This window comes from Callithrix jacchus, chromosome 15 (assembly GCF_049354715.1).
Source record: "Callithrix jacchus isolate 240 chromosome 15, calJac240_pri, whole genome shotgun sequence".
NCBI classification, from domain to species: Eukaryota; Metazoa; Chordata; class Mammalia; order Primates; family Cebidae; genus Callithrix; species Callithrix jacchus.
This window is the reverse complement of record NC_133516.1, coordinates 38,156,926-38,173,237: the sequence shown is the minus strand read 5'-3', so window position 1 is coordinate 38,173,237 and position 16,312 is coordinate 38,156,926. Positions and strand designations below refer to the sequence as shown.

The 16,312-nt window shown below is 41.2% G+C and overlaps 1 protein-coding gene across 50 annotated transcripts in view; it reads left to right on the top strand.

The window, feature by feature from the left end:
• ERC2 (ELKS/RAB6-interacting/CAST family member 2) overlaps nt 1–16,312 on the top strand; it is a 973,896-nt gene that overhangs the window by 773,468 nt on the left and 184,116 nt on the right. For all 50 annotated transcript variants that reach the window (XR_013527394.1, XR_013527393.1, XR_013527389.1 and 47 more), the window contains one exon: nt 4,966–5,100. Coding sequence is in view for 29 of the 50 variants with exons in the window: in XM_035274352.3 (XP_035130243.1) it covers nt 4,966–5,100 (135 nt within the window). In the remaining 21 variants the exon portion in view is untranslated. The remainder of the gene's footprint in view (nt 1–4,965; nt 5,101–16,312) is intronic.

Here is a 16,312-nt window from a genome sequence, read left to right as displayed (position 1 = left end):
GAAGAGTTCCTGAATGTTTGGGATTTCCCCAGTGGGAAACAGGGAGAGAAAAGAAACCCTGATACAATAAAACTGTAATTGCTGTTGTACAGTATTAGCTCCACATCCCATAGCAACAGATTTTATTAGATTTTTTTCTTATTTAAACCATTTTCATGAAGGTTGTATTGTTAACTTGGGCCAGATGACTGATAAATTAGAGTTTGTTGTTGCCACCTTGCTGAAATGTTCTAAAGGCAGTTTAATACGAAGTGTTTATCACTACATATTGCCATTAGGCTATTAAGTCTATTACTAGTCAATCAAGGATTTTCATTTTGTTTCAAGCGCTCCTTGGATAAATGCATTAGAAGTGTCAAAAGAGTTGGAATATCTGGCACCTTTTCACAGATGGTGTTCATCAGGTATTTTAGTTAATGGATAAAGTTTCAGTTTTCCGTATTTGACTTTTGGCACTAACACAAGTTTCCTAAAGGCTCCTGCTCCCCCAAATGCTAGGAGATAGTAAGATGAAACCAATAACACCCCAGAACTCGTTATTCTTAGGTAAGTAATCAGGGAGACAGCAGAGTATTTCACTGGGTCCAATTAACTAAGGAATGGGATGTTTCTTGAAGAAGACCAATTCAACTTGCCCAGCAGCTCCAAACCTATGCATGTATTATGCCCTTGCCACTCCCAAGAACTACAACAAACAAAAGCAAATAAACAGGAAAAACTGAGCAATCACATTAAAAGTTAAATACTCAACTGGCTGGTGCATACTAGACTCACGTCTTCCCTCTTATCTGTTCCACATTAGCCTCTGCCCTCTCCATCCAATTTTACACTCATATACTTCTTTGCCACACGTTTACTTATAGCTAAGACATGAGACTCTGCACTGGATGGGGAGTGCAAGGGCAATCCACACACAGTGCTCTCTCAAGAGATTTTCAACATAGTGGTGGAGAAAGCCAAGGGAATCTGCAGTTAGTTACCATTGGTTCAGGTAAGTGCTGTGATGGCAGAGACCCTGGGGGTGGCTACAGGATTCTGCCAAAAGTAGTGGAAGAGGTGGGCTTAGGGAAGTTGTCTCTAGAGGTGATGGCATTGAAACTAAGACCTCAGAACTAATGGGTATAATTCAGGTTTGAGTAGAGAGTGAAGAGAAGGACCAAGACAGAGAACAGCATGTCCCAAGGCTCGGACAAGGAGATCGGGAGGTGTGACTGTGAAATTAACCAGCGGTCACCTAACAAGAGATGCCTAAACATGTCAGAGACTTAGGATCTTTTTCTGAGTTTATCAGGAGCCTCCCAAAAACTTGAATTCAGGGAGGAACAGAAATCTGATGTCACTCAGGCTGTGGAATATGTTCAATGGGAGGCAAAAGTGCAGCGGGAGAGCCCTCAGGAGGCGAAGGCCCCAGAGAAATAAGGTGGTGCCTGGAAGAAAGAGGAAGTAGAAAATGAAATCTGATTAGATTTGTCTCCACAGCCATGACATAATATAGTAAAAAGAGTATAACGCAGTTAGCCAAAGGCAAAAGTGTCTGATCAGCAGTTTCGTAGACATTGCAAAGGAAATCAAAAATTGGGCCTCAGTGAATCGCTAAATGAGTCCCTGAGTTCCCAAGTGCTGTGCTGTGGAAAGCAATCCCTCTCCAACTGCATCTTAGTTTTCCTGGGTTTTTAGTTTTACCTGCCTAGAAGATTTGCTGCTTCAGGCTTTTTGGTGGGCACCTCAAGCATCTGAGGCTACAGGGCTGTGGACCATTATGTATGGGATGACCTGGTAAGTTTGCCTAGAGTTATTTGAACAAATAGTATCCCCATCCAATCCTTGTTACAAATTTCTGTAGTTTTTCTTTCATTGACTATTAGGGAGCGTTACTTGTGACTTCCTATCCTTCCAGACCCTTCTTTATATGTAAATTGATATAATTGGGTGAGGATAAAGCTAGGTAGTGCAAATTTAAAAAAAAAATTTTAAAAGAAACTCATTTTTAATTTGACAATTAAAGGATCAGGATTGGTCAAACCGTTTTCATAGGAGAGAATACCAGCCATCAGCCTGTAAGAAATCGGTCACAGTTTAGGGGATATGTTACAAGCAAGATAAATAAAAACGGTCTAGAGTATCAGACCAAACTCTCATTTTTCATCTCGGTTTCACACTCTTCTCTTCCAACCCAGACTAATCAAAAGAAGACTCTTCCGCTCACAATTGCTCTGTGTACATTTCCCCCAGATCTGGTATTCACATGAACAACATGGTTTATTTATATTTCAGCACCAAATTGGAAAGATGACATCATTCATTTACAGTCTTTATCCCATGACATGCCTACTCTCCAACACCTCATTTTAGCAGACACATTTAGGACTGCGTATAGCATCTTGTTTAGCTTGTACATTCTTTTATGGGACATAGTTCAAAGGTAAGGAACTTTAGGCTTGTTGCTGGTAAGAAAATAATCTCATAAAATCACAGGAGCTTCCCCAAAGGATGAGGATATTACTATGTTTACAATAGCAGAATTATTATTTGTCCATTTAGGCTCCATTCTTCATTCTTGAGCAAGTCCCTTCCTTCTGGCCCACAGCAGATCTCACAGCTTCCCTCAGGCTCTCTGAATTCTATTTAGAAGAAACAATTCCAGATTTATTAGTTCATGAGTTCAAACGTCCGGGTTCCTGACAATACTGGAATTTCAGGTGTGAATCTCATGTGCAATGGCCGACGGAGGGGAATCTCAGACCTTAGCTTGCAGCAGCGCCACTGACATGCTCTTTCTCACAAGGCGTAACTTGCCCATTGGGTCTTCTGACACTTTAAGTGGACAAGTGAAGGATGGAAATGCTCTCAGCTGCCAAAGGTTGCCTGGGATTTTTAATTTAATTTTAAGTGGAACTTTCCCTCTATTTTTATTGTTTTTATTCATATACACAGTTTTTTTTTAACGTTCACTTTGGGGCCTTTCAAATATTGTACACATTTTTTTTAAATGGAGTGAGTAAATCATGAGACATCCTCTGGCAGATAGAATTGGGATGTGAGGTGTTTCCAAAACTTAACAGAACCAAAGCATTTTATGGGAACGTTCCTTCTACCTGTTTAGCTGTGTGCCTTTTCTGCTAGCAGCAAGACAAGGAAAAAAGTCTAGAGATTGAGAACTGGATGACCCAGAAAATCTCCATGTTCTGTGTTGAGAAAGAGACTCTTGGGGCTGAAATCTACACCTTACTTTTCTACCTGCCAGATGAGGATGATAATAATTGCTCCTGGGAAAGTATTGAGAATAAGTTAGATTGTATGTGAAAAATACTATAAGAATGTAAAATGGTAGGTCCAGACTTTTCTTTATTGTCATTGTATTATTTATATTACATAATAAAACTCTAACTGGTTGGAGGCTCTGCCAACCCCTAACTTCTAGCTCTCTGAAAGTACTGATGGTTCATTGTCATCTTGAGCCTCCAGTGGGATTGTTATGGCAACTCATGAAATGTCCTCAACTCTCCATGACCTTCCCTGCTAAAAACAAACATGTAGCTCGTCTCTAGGATGGAAACATCCCTCAAAATCGTGGCCCCTTCATTCTTTCAGTCACTTATTAAAGGAGGATGTATTGTATATCTACATCTGCTAGGCCCTATGTGAGATTCTGGGGAGAGGCAGATGAAAGAAATAGCTTCAAGGTCTATGGACACATGGACAGATAAATCTGTGGTTATAGAGCCATGGTAGGCAGGAGGCACATGTGACCCAGCCTCGAGGATGGAGTCAGGAAAAGTCTCCTAGAGTAAATAGTTTGAGTTAGCCAGACATAGTAGTTAAAGGTGAAAAAAGGGGACCAGAGAGGCATTGCAAGCAGAGGAGGAAACTCATACAAAGGAGGAAAAATGTCTTACAGCAAACAACAGTAGTAACTGGAGTAATGACAGCATTTGACTTTCATTGCCAGTTAATAGACTGACACTTGAAGTCCATCATATCATTTGCCCCTAGCAGCAACCACAAGGAAAGAGGCACTATTACTCCCATTTTAGAGCTGAGGAGATTAAGGTTTATAAACAGTTTAGTCTCTTAAGGTCACATGACCAACAAAGAGAGGGAGCCACGACTTGTATCCAGGCAGGTCTATCCTCAAACCCACATTACCTGACTTTCTGTGCTGGATAATTTTATTTGCTTTTTTTTTTCCATGGTCTTTAGACATTTTTCTAGATTCTGAGAACCTATCAGGTCAATTCCTCACTGGACCATTTCTTGCCCTGCATAATAAGGCAGTACACTTCTATGGCCCTTGGGACCATGACTCTGAGTCGCCTCATGTGACAGGCATCATGGATTATAAATTAGAATGGTCAATTCTTCTTACCTTGTGCTCAGTCACTCAAGGAACAAAATCAGTTAGAATGTCCATAGAGAGCCATTTCCTAAGAAGTCATCATAGCAATAATCCATCTCCATCAGTATTTTTGCATTTGGCAGCTTTTGAGTGGATTTCTCTGTCTTGTCTTGTGAGACCATTGTTTGTCTGTAGTTCTGTGTTTCCACCCAGCCCTTCACATCTTTCCATCCAGGACTTCCATCTCCAGCTTGCTCTAGAGTTTCGGTCTAGAATGTCAGTCATGATTGTTGGTACTCTGCGACTGCAAGCTCACCCTGGATCTCCGTGATTGCTTGATAATGTAAAGCAAAGCACCTTAGAGTGTGTCCATTTTTTCCTTTTTAAATCACAAGGAGGAAGTATATTAACATCTACAGATGTAACATAATAGCTTTAAGGATATGACAAAGCTTCTTTCATCAAAGTTAATGGCATGGTGCTTTCTTTATTAAGTTTCAACTTGACTAAGAGGGAACATTTCTGGATTAGGAACAAAGGGATCCCTACAGGTACTATAATTATGCCCTGAATCTTTGGCTGATCTTCTAGCTCCTGATGGAATCTTCCTTGGTTTTTGTTCTGCACAGACCCAGAACAGAATGAAGTTGATGGCAGACAACTACGATGAGGACCATCACCATTACCACCACCACCACCATCACCACCACCATCGATCTCCTGGGAGGTCGCAACATTCCAATCACAGGCCCTCTCCGGACCAGGTCAGTTTCATTGCTGCTTACCTCCAAGACCCCTTTTACCCTTTGGATATTTTAAGATAAAATAAATAATCCTCAAGAAATAATAAACAGCATAAAGTGATATGTTCTTTGAACTGAAACTAATAGCTTTGGTATTTATTTCCATCAGTCAAGGAATCTAAATGTTTTTCTTTCTCCTTCCTCTTTAAGGTTTTGTCTTTTCTTGTTTATGTTATGCATTTTCTTTCCTCTCCTCCTTTCTTCTTTCACAGATATGTAGTCTATTGCCGGCTCGGTATCTCATGGCAGGTTACTTTGGAATGTCTCTTTCAGAGTTTTAAGAGAAAGCACTTTGTTTCCATGAGCTTGGCAACCAGAGAAACCTTGAGCTCTCTGAGCACTTTCCTAGAAAATTCTTTAGTGATGCAAATTAATGGTGGGGTAAAACAACAAGGAGAGAAATCCGTTTTGCTGGCATTTTAGCCAGTGAAGTCAAGGAGTCTGGTTTATTTGATTTGGACCCTGTCTCCTCCCTTGACTAAGTAAAGCACATGAAAAGGTGGATTGACAAAAACAGAACCGCCTTTGGTTTTTACAGTAATATTTACATTCACCTACCAAATGCAAAAACTATTTATAGTGTTTTGTATTAAAACTCCTGAAGGTGAATTTTATAGAAATTAGGAGATAAAATGCAAACTAGCAGGATAATATAGTCAATATGAACAACATTCTTACTTTATTGTACTAAGATTCCCGCCTACCCCCGCCCCCATTTTTGGTGATCCTAGTGTAACTGATGCATTTCCATAGATGTGAGCAACAGGTAGCAAAATAGAACCATCTGGATAAGTATGCACTCTTTTGGATATGGCAGGGTGAGGGCTTGTCAGAATTACCTGTGTGAAGAGGCAGTTTAATTGTTTGCTGGGGGAGGAGTTACTTGTGACACTCTTAAAACGTTTCAGGTAGCTCTATTTCCTTTTCACATCCTGATGCTAGCATCCCAAAGAAGTTTAGATTCGAAGTTACCAAAATGTACCTGGAGTAAAAGTCCTGGGGGAGCTGTTTATATAGAACATAGTATTAGAAGTTCTCCTGGGAGCTGTGCAGCCGGGCAGCCAGCACCAGGAGGCTCCCCAGCCCCTGAGCCTGACCTGACCTTTGTACCTGGAAGCATTTGCCCTCAGAGACCCGAACACTGCTGAAGCTGTTCACACAGAAAAATCTAGATTTCTGAAGCCAAGTACAGAGAGGCTATGATTTCATGTTTTTAGCTCTCAAAATATGACTCTTGATTTAGAGATCTGAAATGCGGAGAGAGGCGTTCATTTCATGTTATTAACTTGTATGTTTGTGTTTTGGTTTTGTTTATTCAATTCTCACCCTTCACCATCACCACCACCACCTCCCCACCTTTGCTTGCCCCAGTAGACCTGGCATCCTGCTTACTAAATCAACTCGCTCTCATTCCTGGTCCCGGCCATTTTCTCCTTGGCTTTCTCCCAGGAAGGGTGAGTGCGAAGTTTTATTGGTGGGAACCTACAGTCCCCCCTTTGGCCATTCATTCTGAGCCACACATGCTAGAAGACCATCCTGAGTTCCCCCACTCAAACCCCAATAGAGAGCACCATGAGAGTAGAAAGAAGGATCTGGAGCCAAGTCAGGGGAGTGGGTCACTCAGGGACCAGCTGAGATAACAAACCAGCTTATCTCATCACAGAGACATATATGCTCAGATGTTCTACTGGGAATGAGGCACCAGACCAAATCTATTTGTCTTGTGAATGATATTTCCTACAAAAGCTATTGTTCTGCTACTCCTCCAGAGAGCTGTAATCAAAATTTAGGGTGTCTTGACTACTTGGTTGACTCTCGTGTTTGTCCACTGACACTAGAGGTTGTCGCAGGGTGGTGTCCTTCCCAGAAGAGTTGGCATTCCTTTAAGAGTGTCTGGCTAAGGCATGTTGTTGAGACCTTTGCCACATGTTTCTCACTGCTACTGTTAGGAAGAGGGTGATGGTCTTTCACTTTCATATCTAACTTCTCAGTGAACACTCTAAGCAACCCATGGACATAGAGGCAGTTCACTTCATCCCCTTCTCCAGATGAAAAATCCAGGGCCCAGGAAGGGGGCGAATAGGCTGGAATCTTGTTCTGAGTTCCTAACCTAATTCCATGGCAGCCGCTATGTGGGATTTGGGGAAGAGCATGATGGGCAGATCCCCTGTCTTTGAGACATTTGCTATCTAGTCCTAGAACAAGAATCCAGGTCATCTGATGTCTTGTACAATTCTTTTCTGGTTTATGTCAATCAGAACAAGAAAGATAAAAGGTAGCTCCAACTTAATTAGGAGTCCATACCTTAGAAACTTACTCTGTAGTAGTGTTCACTGTGAAAGTAAAATACCCTAGACTAGAAGGATATTTTTGTGGTTTTAAATTGAAGTCATCAAGTCAGTAAGCCTCCTTTGCCAGGCTCTTTCAATTAGAGAAGGAGAGGAACCCTGGTGTGAGAGTAGATTAGCACTAGTGCTAGAGATGGCTATGTCTCCTGAGCTGGATGCCCTTTTTGACTGGGTATCCCAGGTCTAGTGAAATGTACTAGAAGCTTTGAGATTTGGTAATCAACAACTAATATATCTGTATATGTACTGTTATAAATCTAAGCCTAGAGTAAAATAGTTATCAATAGATAGTAGTTATCTTTCCCAGTTGATTAGAAACCCTACACTTAATTGTGTAAACCACATAGGCTAATACAGACAGGGTACATATGAGTATGTTTCTTCTTAGGAGAAAAATGACAGCCATATGACAGCCTGAGAGTCCCAGTATGGGGTGATATGGATGAGATTTTAACTAAATGTTCATAATGTACTCATGTTAGCTGACCTGATTTAAAGGAGAAAGGTCTCTTCCAGGGATTCCTGATTCCCTTTCCGTGAATCTTCCAGCCCGAGCCTTCCTGTGGCCCTAAAGGTTTGACCAACAGTGACTTTTGGAAGAAGGGCTACAAAATGTTAACATTGCCTCTTGAGTTTTATTAAGAGATCAGAACACATGAAAATGGAGAAATACGAAAAATCAGTTGCTTTCCTACTTTTCCAAAGAAACTCATTTTTCCTTAGGTAATTCAATTTAGTTATTGCCAGGTACTTACAGAATTATATTCTTTTTCCATTTTTTTCCATGTTCCTTTCTCTTTCACTATGATTTTTCTTGCTTCTTAAGAGAAACTGAATCCAAGTATTATAAGTCTAGACTAGCATTTCCCAAAGTAACTTTTAGAACAGTAGTCCCATGAGGAAAGTCTTGAAACAGATTCTCTGGGCAAAAAATTTTGTGAAAGTGCTGCATATTATAACTCTAACTCTGAGCGTCATGGGGCAATTAGCAGATCAAAGGATCCAAAAAGTCATATAAGAAAGAAAGCTCTCCAATTTAACTTAATCCAGTATTTCCCAGACTTATTTGATTGTAGATTTCTTTTTTCTTTTCTGTAACATCTGTGCTCTGAGAAATACTGTTCTCAGAGTATCAGGTGAAAAAAGAGACTACCCATTTTAAAACATGACTGATTTAGTTTCCAGTGGTATTTTTTATCAGAAGGTGGAATTTTCAGGCAACTTCATGCTTTGTGCAACAGAAAACAGAAGTGCCTCTTCCATTCATTTCCTGGATTACCTCCTTAAAGGCTATAATATCTGAGAATGAGTGATCCCACCAAGAATCCAGTAGATCTAAACTAAGGGAGTCATTAATGTTGAGTACCCAGGATATCAAGAATAGTCATAAATACACAGCCCTTCAGGGATTACGAATGAGTGTGATGAAAGGGTGGGAGGATTTGGAGAAGACGTAAGAGAAGTCAGTGCCTCGTAGTAGTCCAACAATGTAGCTCCCTACCGGAGAGAGAAGCATTTAATAGCTGATAGGCTGTGACCCCTAGGATGGCCACAGCCATTGAATATGTCCAAGTAGAATATCCAGACAAATCCCAATAATGACTTAGGAAATCCTTCATAGCAAGAAGTGGCCATGGGGACACATTCGAGACTTTTTTGTGGTTACCAAGATTGATTTCACAAAGCCAAGTAGAAATTCAGCTTTTCCTAAATGTTCCCTGTTTCCATTGTCATCAGTCTCATCTGTCATTTTCTTTAAATAGCATCCTTCCCTGCCTTAAAACCTATCAATGATATCAAGTCTTTCTACTTTCCTTTTCCTAGGCATCATATAATTATTACTGTCCTAGGAAAAGTCATCTTTTATTAAGCTCATTCCACTGGCTCCCAGGTATAGACTAACCTGGTCAGTAAGAAAAGCACAGCATCAGCATGCACTCCACACTCCAGCCAACTTAAAATGTCAGGCGCCGTGCAGGCTACCGTTTTTGCATTTAGGACTTACATTTCTGTTCCTGGGTCTTAGGTTGGGTGTTGGGTCTTCAAGTGCCTTGATCTCACTGCTTGTTTGTGAAAAATGTACTTCTATTTGTTAAAGCACTTGCCACTCTGATTCTAGTTTGGAAGGGCCTAAATGGCAAAGAATCTAAACATTTCAGGGCTGAAAACCCCAGAATAGGTAGCCCAAGAATAAGTGGGCTTTTGAAAGCCCCAGAGAAAACTCTCCTTTCCTCTTTCATTGAATGAAAATACTTGCTCATAGGTGTTGGAGAGCTTGAGAGATTTTGACCACCTTTAAGACTTTCTGATCATATTTAAATTTTACATTTTACCTACAGAAAACCCACTTCTAAACGAGGGCTATGAGTTTAGGAGCATAGAGACATGATACTTACAAGATCAATTACAGAAAAATTTGGTTGAATTTCCCATTTTATATTTGATTATTTGTTGCATGTTCACACATGTCTGGCCCTTACTAAGTACACTGTATATGTCTGTTGAATGCATTGCTCCCATAGTTGCTTCAGGAAATAGGAAGGGCACATGGAAGTATCCCCATTGTATAAACAGAGAAACTCAGAGAGGTTGTTAATGATTCAGAGTCACAAAACTGAAAATCAACAGGCCCCAGATGAAACCCTAAGTCTCTGAGTACTGTACCTTGGTGGCAAACTTCTTTGGATACATCTCTGCAACCATGTGTGTTTATGATTGCACAACTATGATGGATCCACTTATTCTTGAGTGCAAATGTGCTTGTTCCTTTTCCCACTGAATTGTAGTAAATTCTGTCATATTTTGTTTATTTTCCAAAATTGAATTAAAATGTCATCTTGGCTGGGTATGGTGGCTCACACCTGTAATCCCAACACTTTGGGAAGCTGAGGCTGGTGGATCACCTAAGGTCAGGAGTTTAAGACCAGCCCGGCGAACGTGCTGAAACCTCATCTCTACTAAAAATACAAAAATTAGCCCAGTGTAGTGGTGCACACCTGTAATCCCAGCTACTCGGGAGGCTGAGGTAAGAGAATTGCTTGAACCTAGGAGGTGGAGGTTGCAGTGAGCCAAGATTGCACCATTGCACTCCAGCCTCAGCAACAGGAGTGAAACTTCATCTCAAAAAAAAGAAAAAAAGAAAGAAAATATGTCACCACAAACGTTCTCTATCCATTTGCCCCAGCTTTCATTGTCTTTATTTTCATTCTTCTGTTTTGTGACTTTATTCCTTCCATTTCCCCCCATATTCCTGTTCCCCTTTACTCTTCTCTATTCCTGCTGTCCCTGTGCCAATTGCAAACTCTCCTACTTTCATGGAATCACCAGAATGAGATCCTCAAGTAGTAGAGAGACTGTCCCGAAGAGGGAGGAGAACTGCTCTGGATCACAGAGGGTTCTTGGCAGTGGATTGCCAGGACTTACATTCCCTTGCTCACTCTCCCCTGAGCCTCTGAATATGCAAGGATCTGGAGCAAACCATGCCCCCAGAGCAAAACAGAGGATGCTTTATTCTGCTAAGGGTTGCTGTCACATCAGCCGGGGTGCTAGGGGTACTTTCAGACAGTGACTTTTCTGTGGTAGAAGCTAGGTTTTCCCTTTTGCATTCTGAACTTTAAGGTACCCATTCTATGGATCTAGTTCTAGGAAATTGATTGCCCTAATCCTAAATATTACCCACTCTACTTGGTGATTTCCAGAATCTGTCTGTGGATATAAATAGTATTCTTTGGTCCTTTCTCTGCTGCTCCTGATGACTCTGTGGTTCCAGCATGTGTTGGCTCTCTGCCAAGGTGTATGTTTGTACCATTGGACATATTTCAAAGCATTGAATGTTCACTTCCATTTTCTGCTAAAAATTCCTGTAGAATTCTGCTTGGGATACATGTAATTTTGCCATAAGCCATCAAATTTCTTGGCTACTAAAGAAGCCATGCCTAGATTTGGCCTTCTCTTCAAACTGGTGGTCACAGAACTGATATGCAGGTTGTATTTTAAGATACTATAAAATGATCTGTGACCTAACTCACAGTGGTTGATAGAAATCTGCTTTTCCTTTCTGCATGTGGATTCTGGATTCTTGCATATAGGCAGATGCTTAGAGTACTGAACCTATATTCTGCTTCAGAGAGGCCGCAGCACTCACTATCTTGGTTTTGAGATTTCTGGTCCCTGAACATGTCCCTTCTCCCCTCTTCCTACCGTCAAAAGAGCCATAAAGTAGAGTTAGCTCCGAAAAGAAAAACAAGGCTTTTGTTCTCTCACCTTCTTACCTCTGTCCATTATGCACACACCTGAGCCTTGGGTACTGCTCTCAGGTAGAATTAGTCAGCATCCTATAGAGCATTCCCAAACGAGGAGAATTTCGAACCATTCCTGCCATTAGGCCCTCATCGCTGTTGTGGCTGGAGGCAGGTGACATCTCCAGGCCCATGTGTTTCCTGCCCCTAGATCTTTTTTCATAAAACCCACCTGCTTTTCTCTCCCTTCTGCATATTGTATTAGTCCACAAGAATTTGATGGGGTCTCACAGTCCACCAAGAGAATGAAGCAGTCACAGCAGCCCCACCTGGGGTACACCAGCTTGAGGCCATGGGATCCCCTACTCCCACTGAGCCCCTCTCTGTGAATGCAGGGTGAGCTTTCTTGACTGATGCTCTGCTTCCGTTGCACTTTTTACACTGGCAAATTAACCGAAGACAGACAAGGGGGTCCAACTTGCTGTTTCTCCCAGAAGATGGATTCTGTATATAGAGTTGTTATTCCTAGCTTTTGCTTAGGGAAGAATAAAAAGAATTTATTTTATATTTTGAGGTTAAATGAATGTGGGATAAATGTATACATAGCATCCTGTGTGTATATATGTATGTATTGCTTTATGTCAGATGAACTGAGGAATTTCCACATATGGAAGAATTTCACAAGATCATGTTTAACTAGAAATTTCCCTCCCTAACTTCCTCTGAGTGCATGTTTGAATATACGTTATATATACATATATATGTATGTGTGAACATAAATATATCTTCATGTTTTCTCCACTGAAGAAAAATTAACACCGTATATCAGGGCTTACTAAAGTATAATTATGGAACATCCAGAAAACCAGAAATTTTTAGACCCCCAAGATAGTAACCTGATAAGAAAAGTTACGTGTTTTAGGCTTTTAATATCAGTTTTCCAACCAAGTTAGTATGTCCAAAGCTTGCCCAGATGAGAGACAGTAGCTTCTTTTTTTTTTTTTTTTTTTTTTTTTTTTTTTTTTGCATTGCAAATCTAATTTCATGGCCCACTTCTTGGAAGAAGCCTTAAGTTTTGGTTTCACGTAGGGATGAAGCCTTCAAATTCAACAACCCATGAAGAAACCTCTTATTGGTGCTGATGTGTGTTGCATGGGAGAAGGGTTCAGAGATTCCCACCATCGGCACTCCTGGGCCAGTCCTCTCAGAACTGCAGCCAAGGATATCCTGGCATGCATTTTGAAATAGCTCTTGCGAGCCACTTGCCTCTTGCCCAGTAATTCCTTTCTCACAAGTGGATTGGAGGATACTGTGTTTAAAACTCAGCAGGCTAAGAAACAGAAAGATATCACAGATGTCTCTTTTTTCTTTATTCCCCAGAGACTACTAAAAATCTCCAAAACTACTAAAAAGTGAGCCAGACGGCATATGTGATTTCCCACCATTGGGAAATAAAAGTGGCAGTTTATTTGTTTGCTTGTTTTTAAGAGCAGAAGCTGTAGAGTAGCCCTGCCGTGGCTCTCTGTGAGGCCACAGGTAAAGAAGGAAATGGGGACAAATGTCTGAACTGTTGCTGTGGGAGGTATTTAACTGCCTCCTTCCTCTACCAGCAGTTACATGCTCACCCAACCATTAAGAGCCACAGCAGAGGAAAGGAGGCGGGGTTATGCAGCAGTTGGGAAGCTGGCTTTGCAGAGGAGCAGGTTATTGTCAGAGCCCTTTAATCTGGGTGTGATGTTAATTCCCTGCATGTAAGTACACGAGGGCACGATTTAATAAGCCCTGCCAGGTAGGGTCTTCATGTTTGGGAAAAATGCAGATCCCCTTAATGCATCAGGATCCTCCTGTTACAAAAGGATTTTTTCTTAAAGGAGGTTTGAGCCTATTGAAGATTTCATTCAGTCTTACTTTATTTGGGGTAAAGTGGGTTTTTTTTTTTTACTGATTTGTCTAGGTTTTACACCTTGTTTGCAGTATTAGGGTTACATTAAGAGATTTGTTGCTGTAACCTTTGAGTCAACAGGAGTTTTCAGACACAGCCTGTGCTCCCCAGCTTACAGATGCAATGCATCTTGGCAACATTGGAGAGTTGATTTCTTTTCAACTTGCTGCTTTAATCCAGTCGCATTTGTCTAAGAGGCAGCACTTCAGCTCCCCCATTGAGAGGGGGTGGCCAACCTTGAAATGTCAGGAAGCAGGGAAATCCAATTTATATTGCTAAACACCATTGCCTCTCTTTTTCTCTGTCACTGATGTAATAGGGATCATGTTTGACTTACAACACTCCAGGCACTTGCAACACTCCAAAGATAAGGGAACAGCAGAGGAAAGAGAGTAGGAAACATCCTTTAAACATACCTTGCACACACTCACAAAGTCTGTTATTTTTAGGAAACCACCTTACAGACCAATAGCATTTAAAAAAAATCCAATTTGGGCATCCATCTATTAATGATCTTAATAAAGTCTAGTTTTGAACAGCCCAGAGATGCTATAATATTTAAGCATCACTTTATACAGCATCAGAGCCTTTTTATACACACAGTTTTGCCTTCAGCCTTAGTGTAATATCAGATAATTTGTTTTACTAGTAATTATTAATGCTACCAACAGGAATGATATGCCTAGTTATATTGGTCTAAGTCTGTAACATCCATAAAATGGTTTAATTTGCATTCTTGAGTTTAATTTGCAGAGCAACCCTATGAAGCACAAGGACCAGGATATGGTAGTCCCATTTTCTTTTTTAAGCAACTGAGGAAATGAAGAGTCAAGAGGAAATTTGGTTGTCTACCATGAAGGAAATGGCAGAACCAGAGTCATGTTAAAAACATAATTTTCACTGTGTTAAGCAAAGCCAAGTGTTAATGACTGATCGATGAAGGAGCAAAGCAAAAATAAAGCCTGTCTTCACTCCCACCCTTTTTTTGTGGTTATCTGGCAATGGGTCCACTATTAGCAGATGTTGACTTTAAGCTCCCAAATAATATTGTTGGCCAACACAGAGCTTTCCAGCATTCTCATCTTCATTCTCATGGACATCTGACGTCCTTGAGCTGAGTGAAGTGGCACAGTGCACCACAGACTAGTTTGTCACAGCTACTTTTTCTTGAACAAAATAGAAAACTAGTTTCTTCAATTTTCCATATAATGATGATGCAAAAAAAAAATATTGAGGAAGCACCAAAAGATGCTATGATAGAAGTGAAGGAAAAGACCGCCCAAGCTTCTATAACATTCTCGATGGCTTGGCAAAGAAGTCTCAGGTGGCTGCCCTGCCTCAGTGTGTCCTTGTGAGGTGAACTTGCTGAGAAGAACCAATGCAGGCTGCACAGGCTCTCCATTCCCTGCCTCTCCCTTGAGAGACACCCCAGTGTGTCTCTTAAAATATGAACATATCCTGCTGTGTTCCAACCTCAGCCAGTGAAGTTCCGCTTTCACCACTTGGGAGTAGAAGAATAAATCAGAGATGTGGCTGGTGCAGTAAAAGAGGGAAAGAGTCATTCTGAGGAGACACAGTCAAGACAATCTTGGAAATTGTTAAGAACTCTGGAATCCAGGCAGCATATTCCTTCAGAGGAATCTAGTCATTCAAAACAGTGAGAACTGAGCCTTCCATAATTACTCATTTAGAAATATCTAAGTTCCCACATCTGAGAATCATGGCACAGTATGAAGGAAGTAAAGGTGCTGCCTTTCCCCTCAGAGATCTTAAAATGTCTTGGGGTGCTACTGATATGTCCACGTAAATAGCTTCCACTTGTAAGTGAAGACCCCTTTCTTCCAAGGGCCGGAAGGACAGAACTTTAGTTGTAACTTCCAATTTTAACCAGGGTCTTCAACAGTTTGGAAAGAGGGCAGAACCAAGTTCAGAGTACTCTAGAGCTGAGCTAAGCAGAACCAACAAGTGCTTTTTGGGGGTCAAAGTGAGCTCTTCTTCCTGTGGCTTCACAGCTCATATGGTAGAGTCAGAAGGGTGTACTTTTGTGGTTAGATGGACTGGAATTTGACCATGGCTCCACAGCATCTGACCAGGTGTCCTTTGGTGAGCTACCTGAACTCCCTCCCTGTGCCTTCCTTTCCACATCTGCACAAAGAGCCTCCTGACACCTGTGTTACCGGGCCTTGGCGAGACTCAGAGAGGAAACACAGAAAGCCATCAGCACTCTTTCTAATCAGAATAGGGGCAATACACACTGGCTGTTTTCTAGCCCAGCTCAGAAATAAGCTAACATTTATTTTTAAAAGAGCAGGAAGTATATTTCTGAACCTGGCTAGGACTTTCCTATTTTTAGGGGAATCTTACCTGCAAATGGGCCCCAGAGGTTATAATAAATAATACAAGTCATGTAAGAATTTATAGCCATACCTGACCCCATCACCTGAACGGAGACATTCATCCATGGACTAAGCATTTCAGGAAGCAGGAGAGATGAAAACCACAAATGAATGGTCTCCAGAGGGAAGGTTTGGACTTGACCCTAGGAGAAAACTTACTGGTGCCCTGATGTAGCTCAGTGCCCCACTTTTCCAGGCTCATGCCTGAGCCTATTGTTTTCCTTTTTTTGTCTGTTTTTCCCAGCTCTG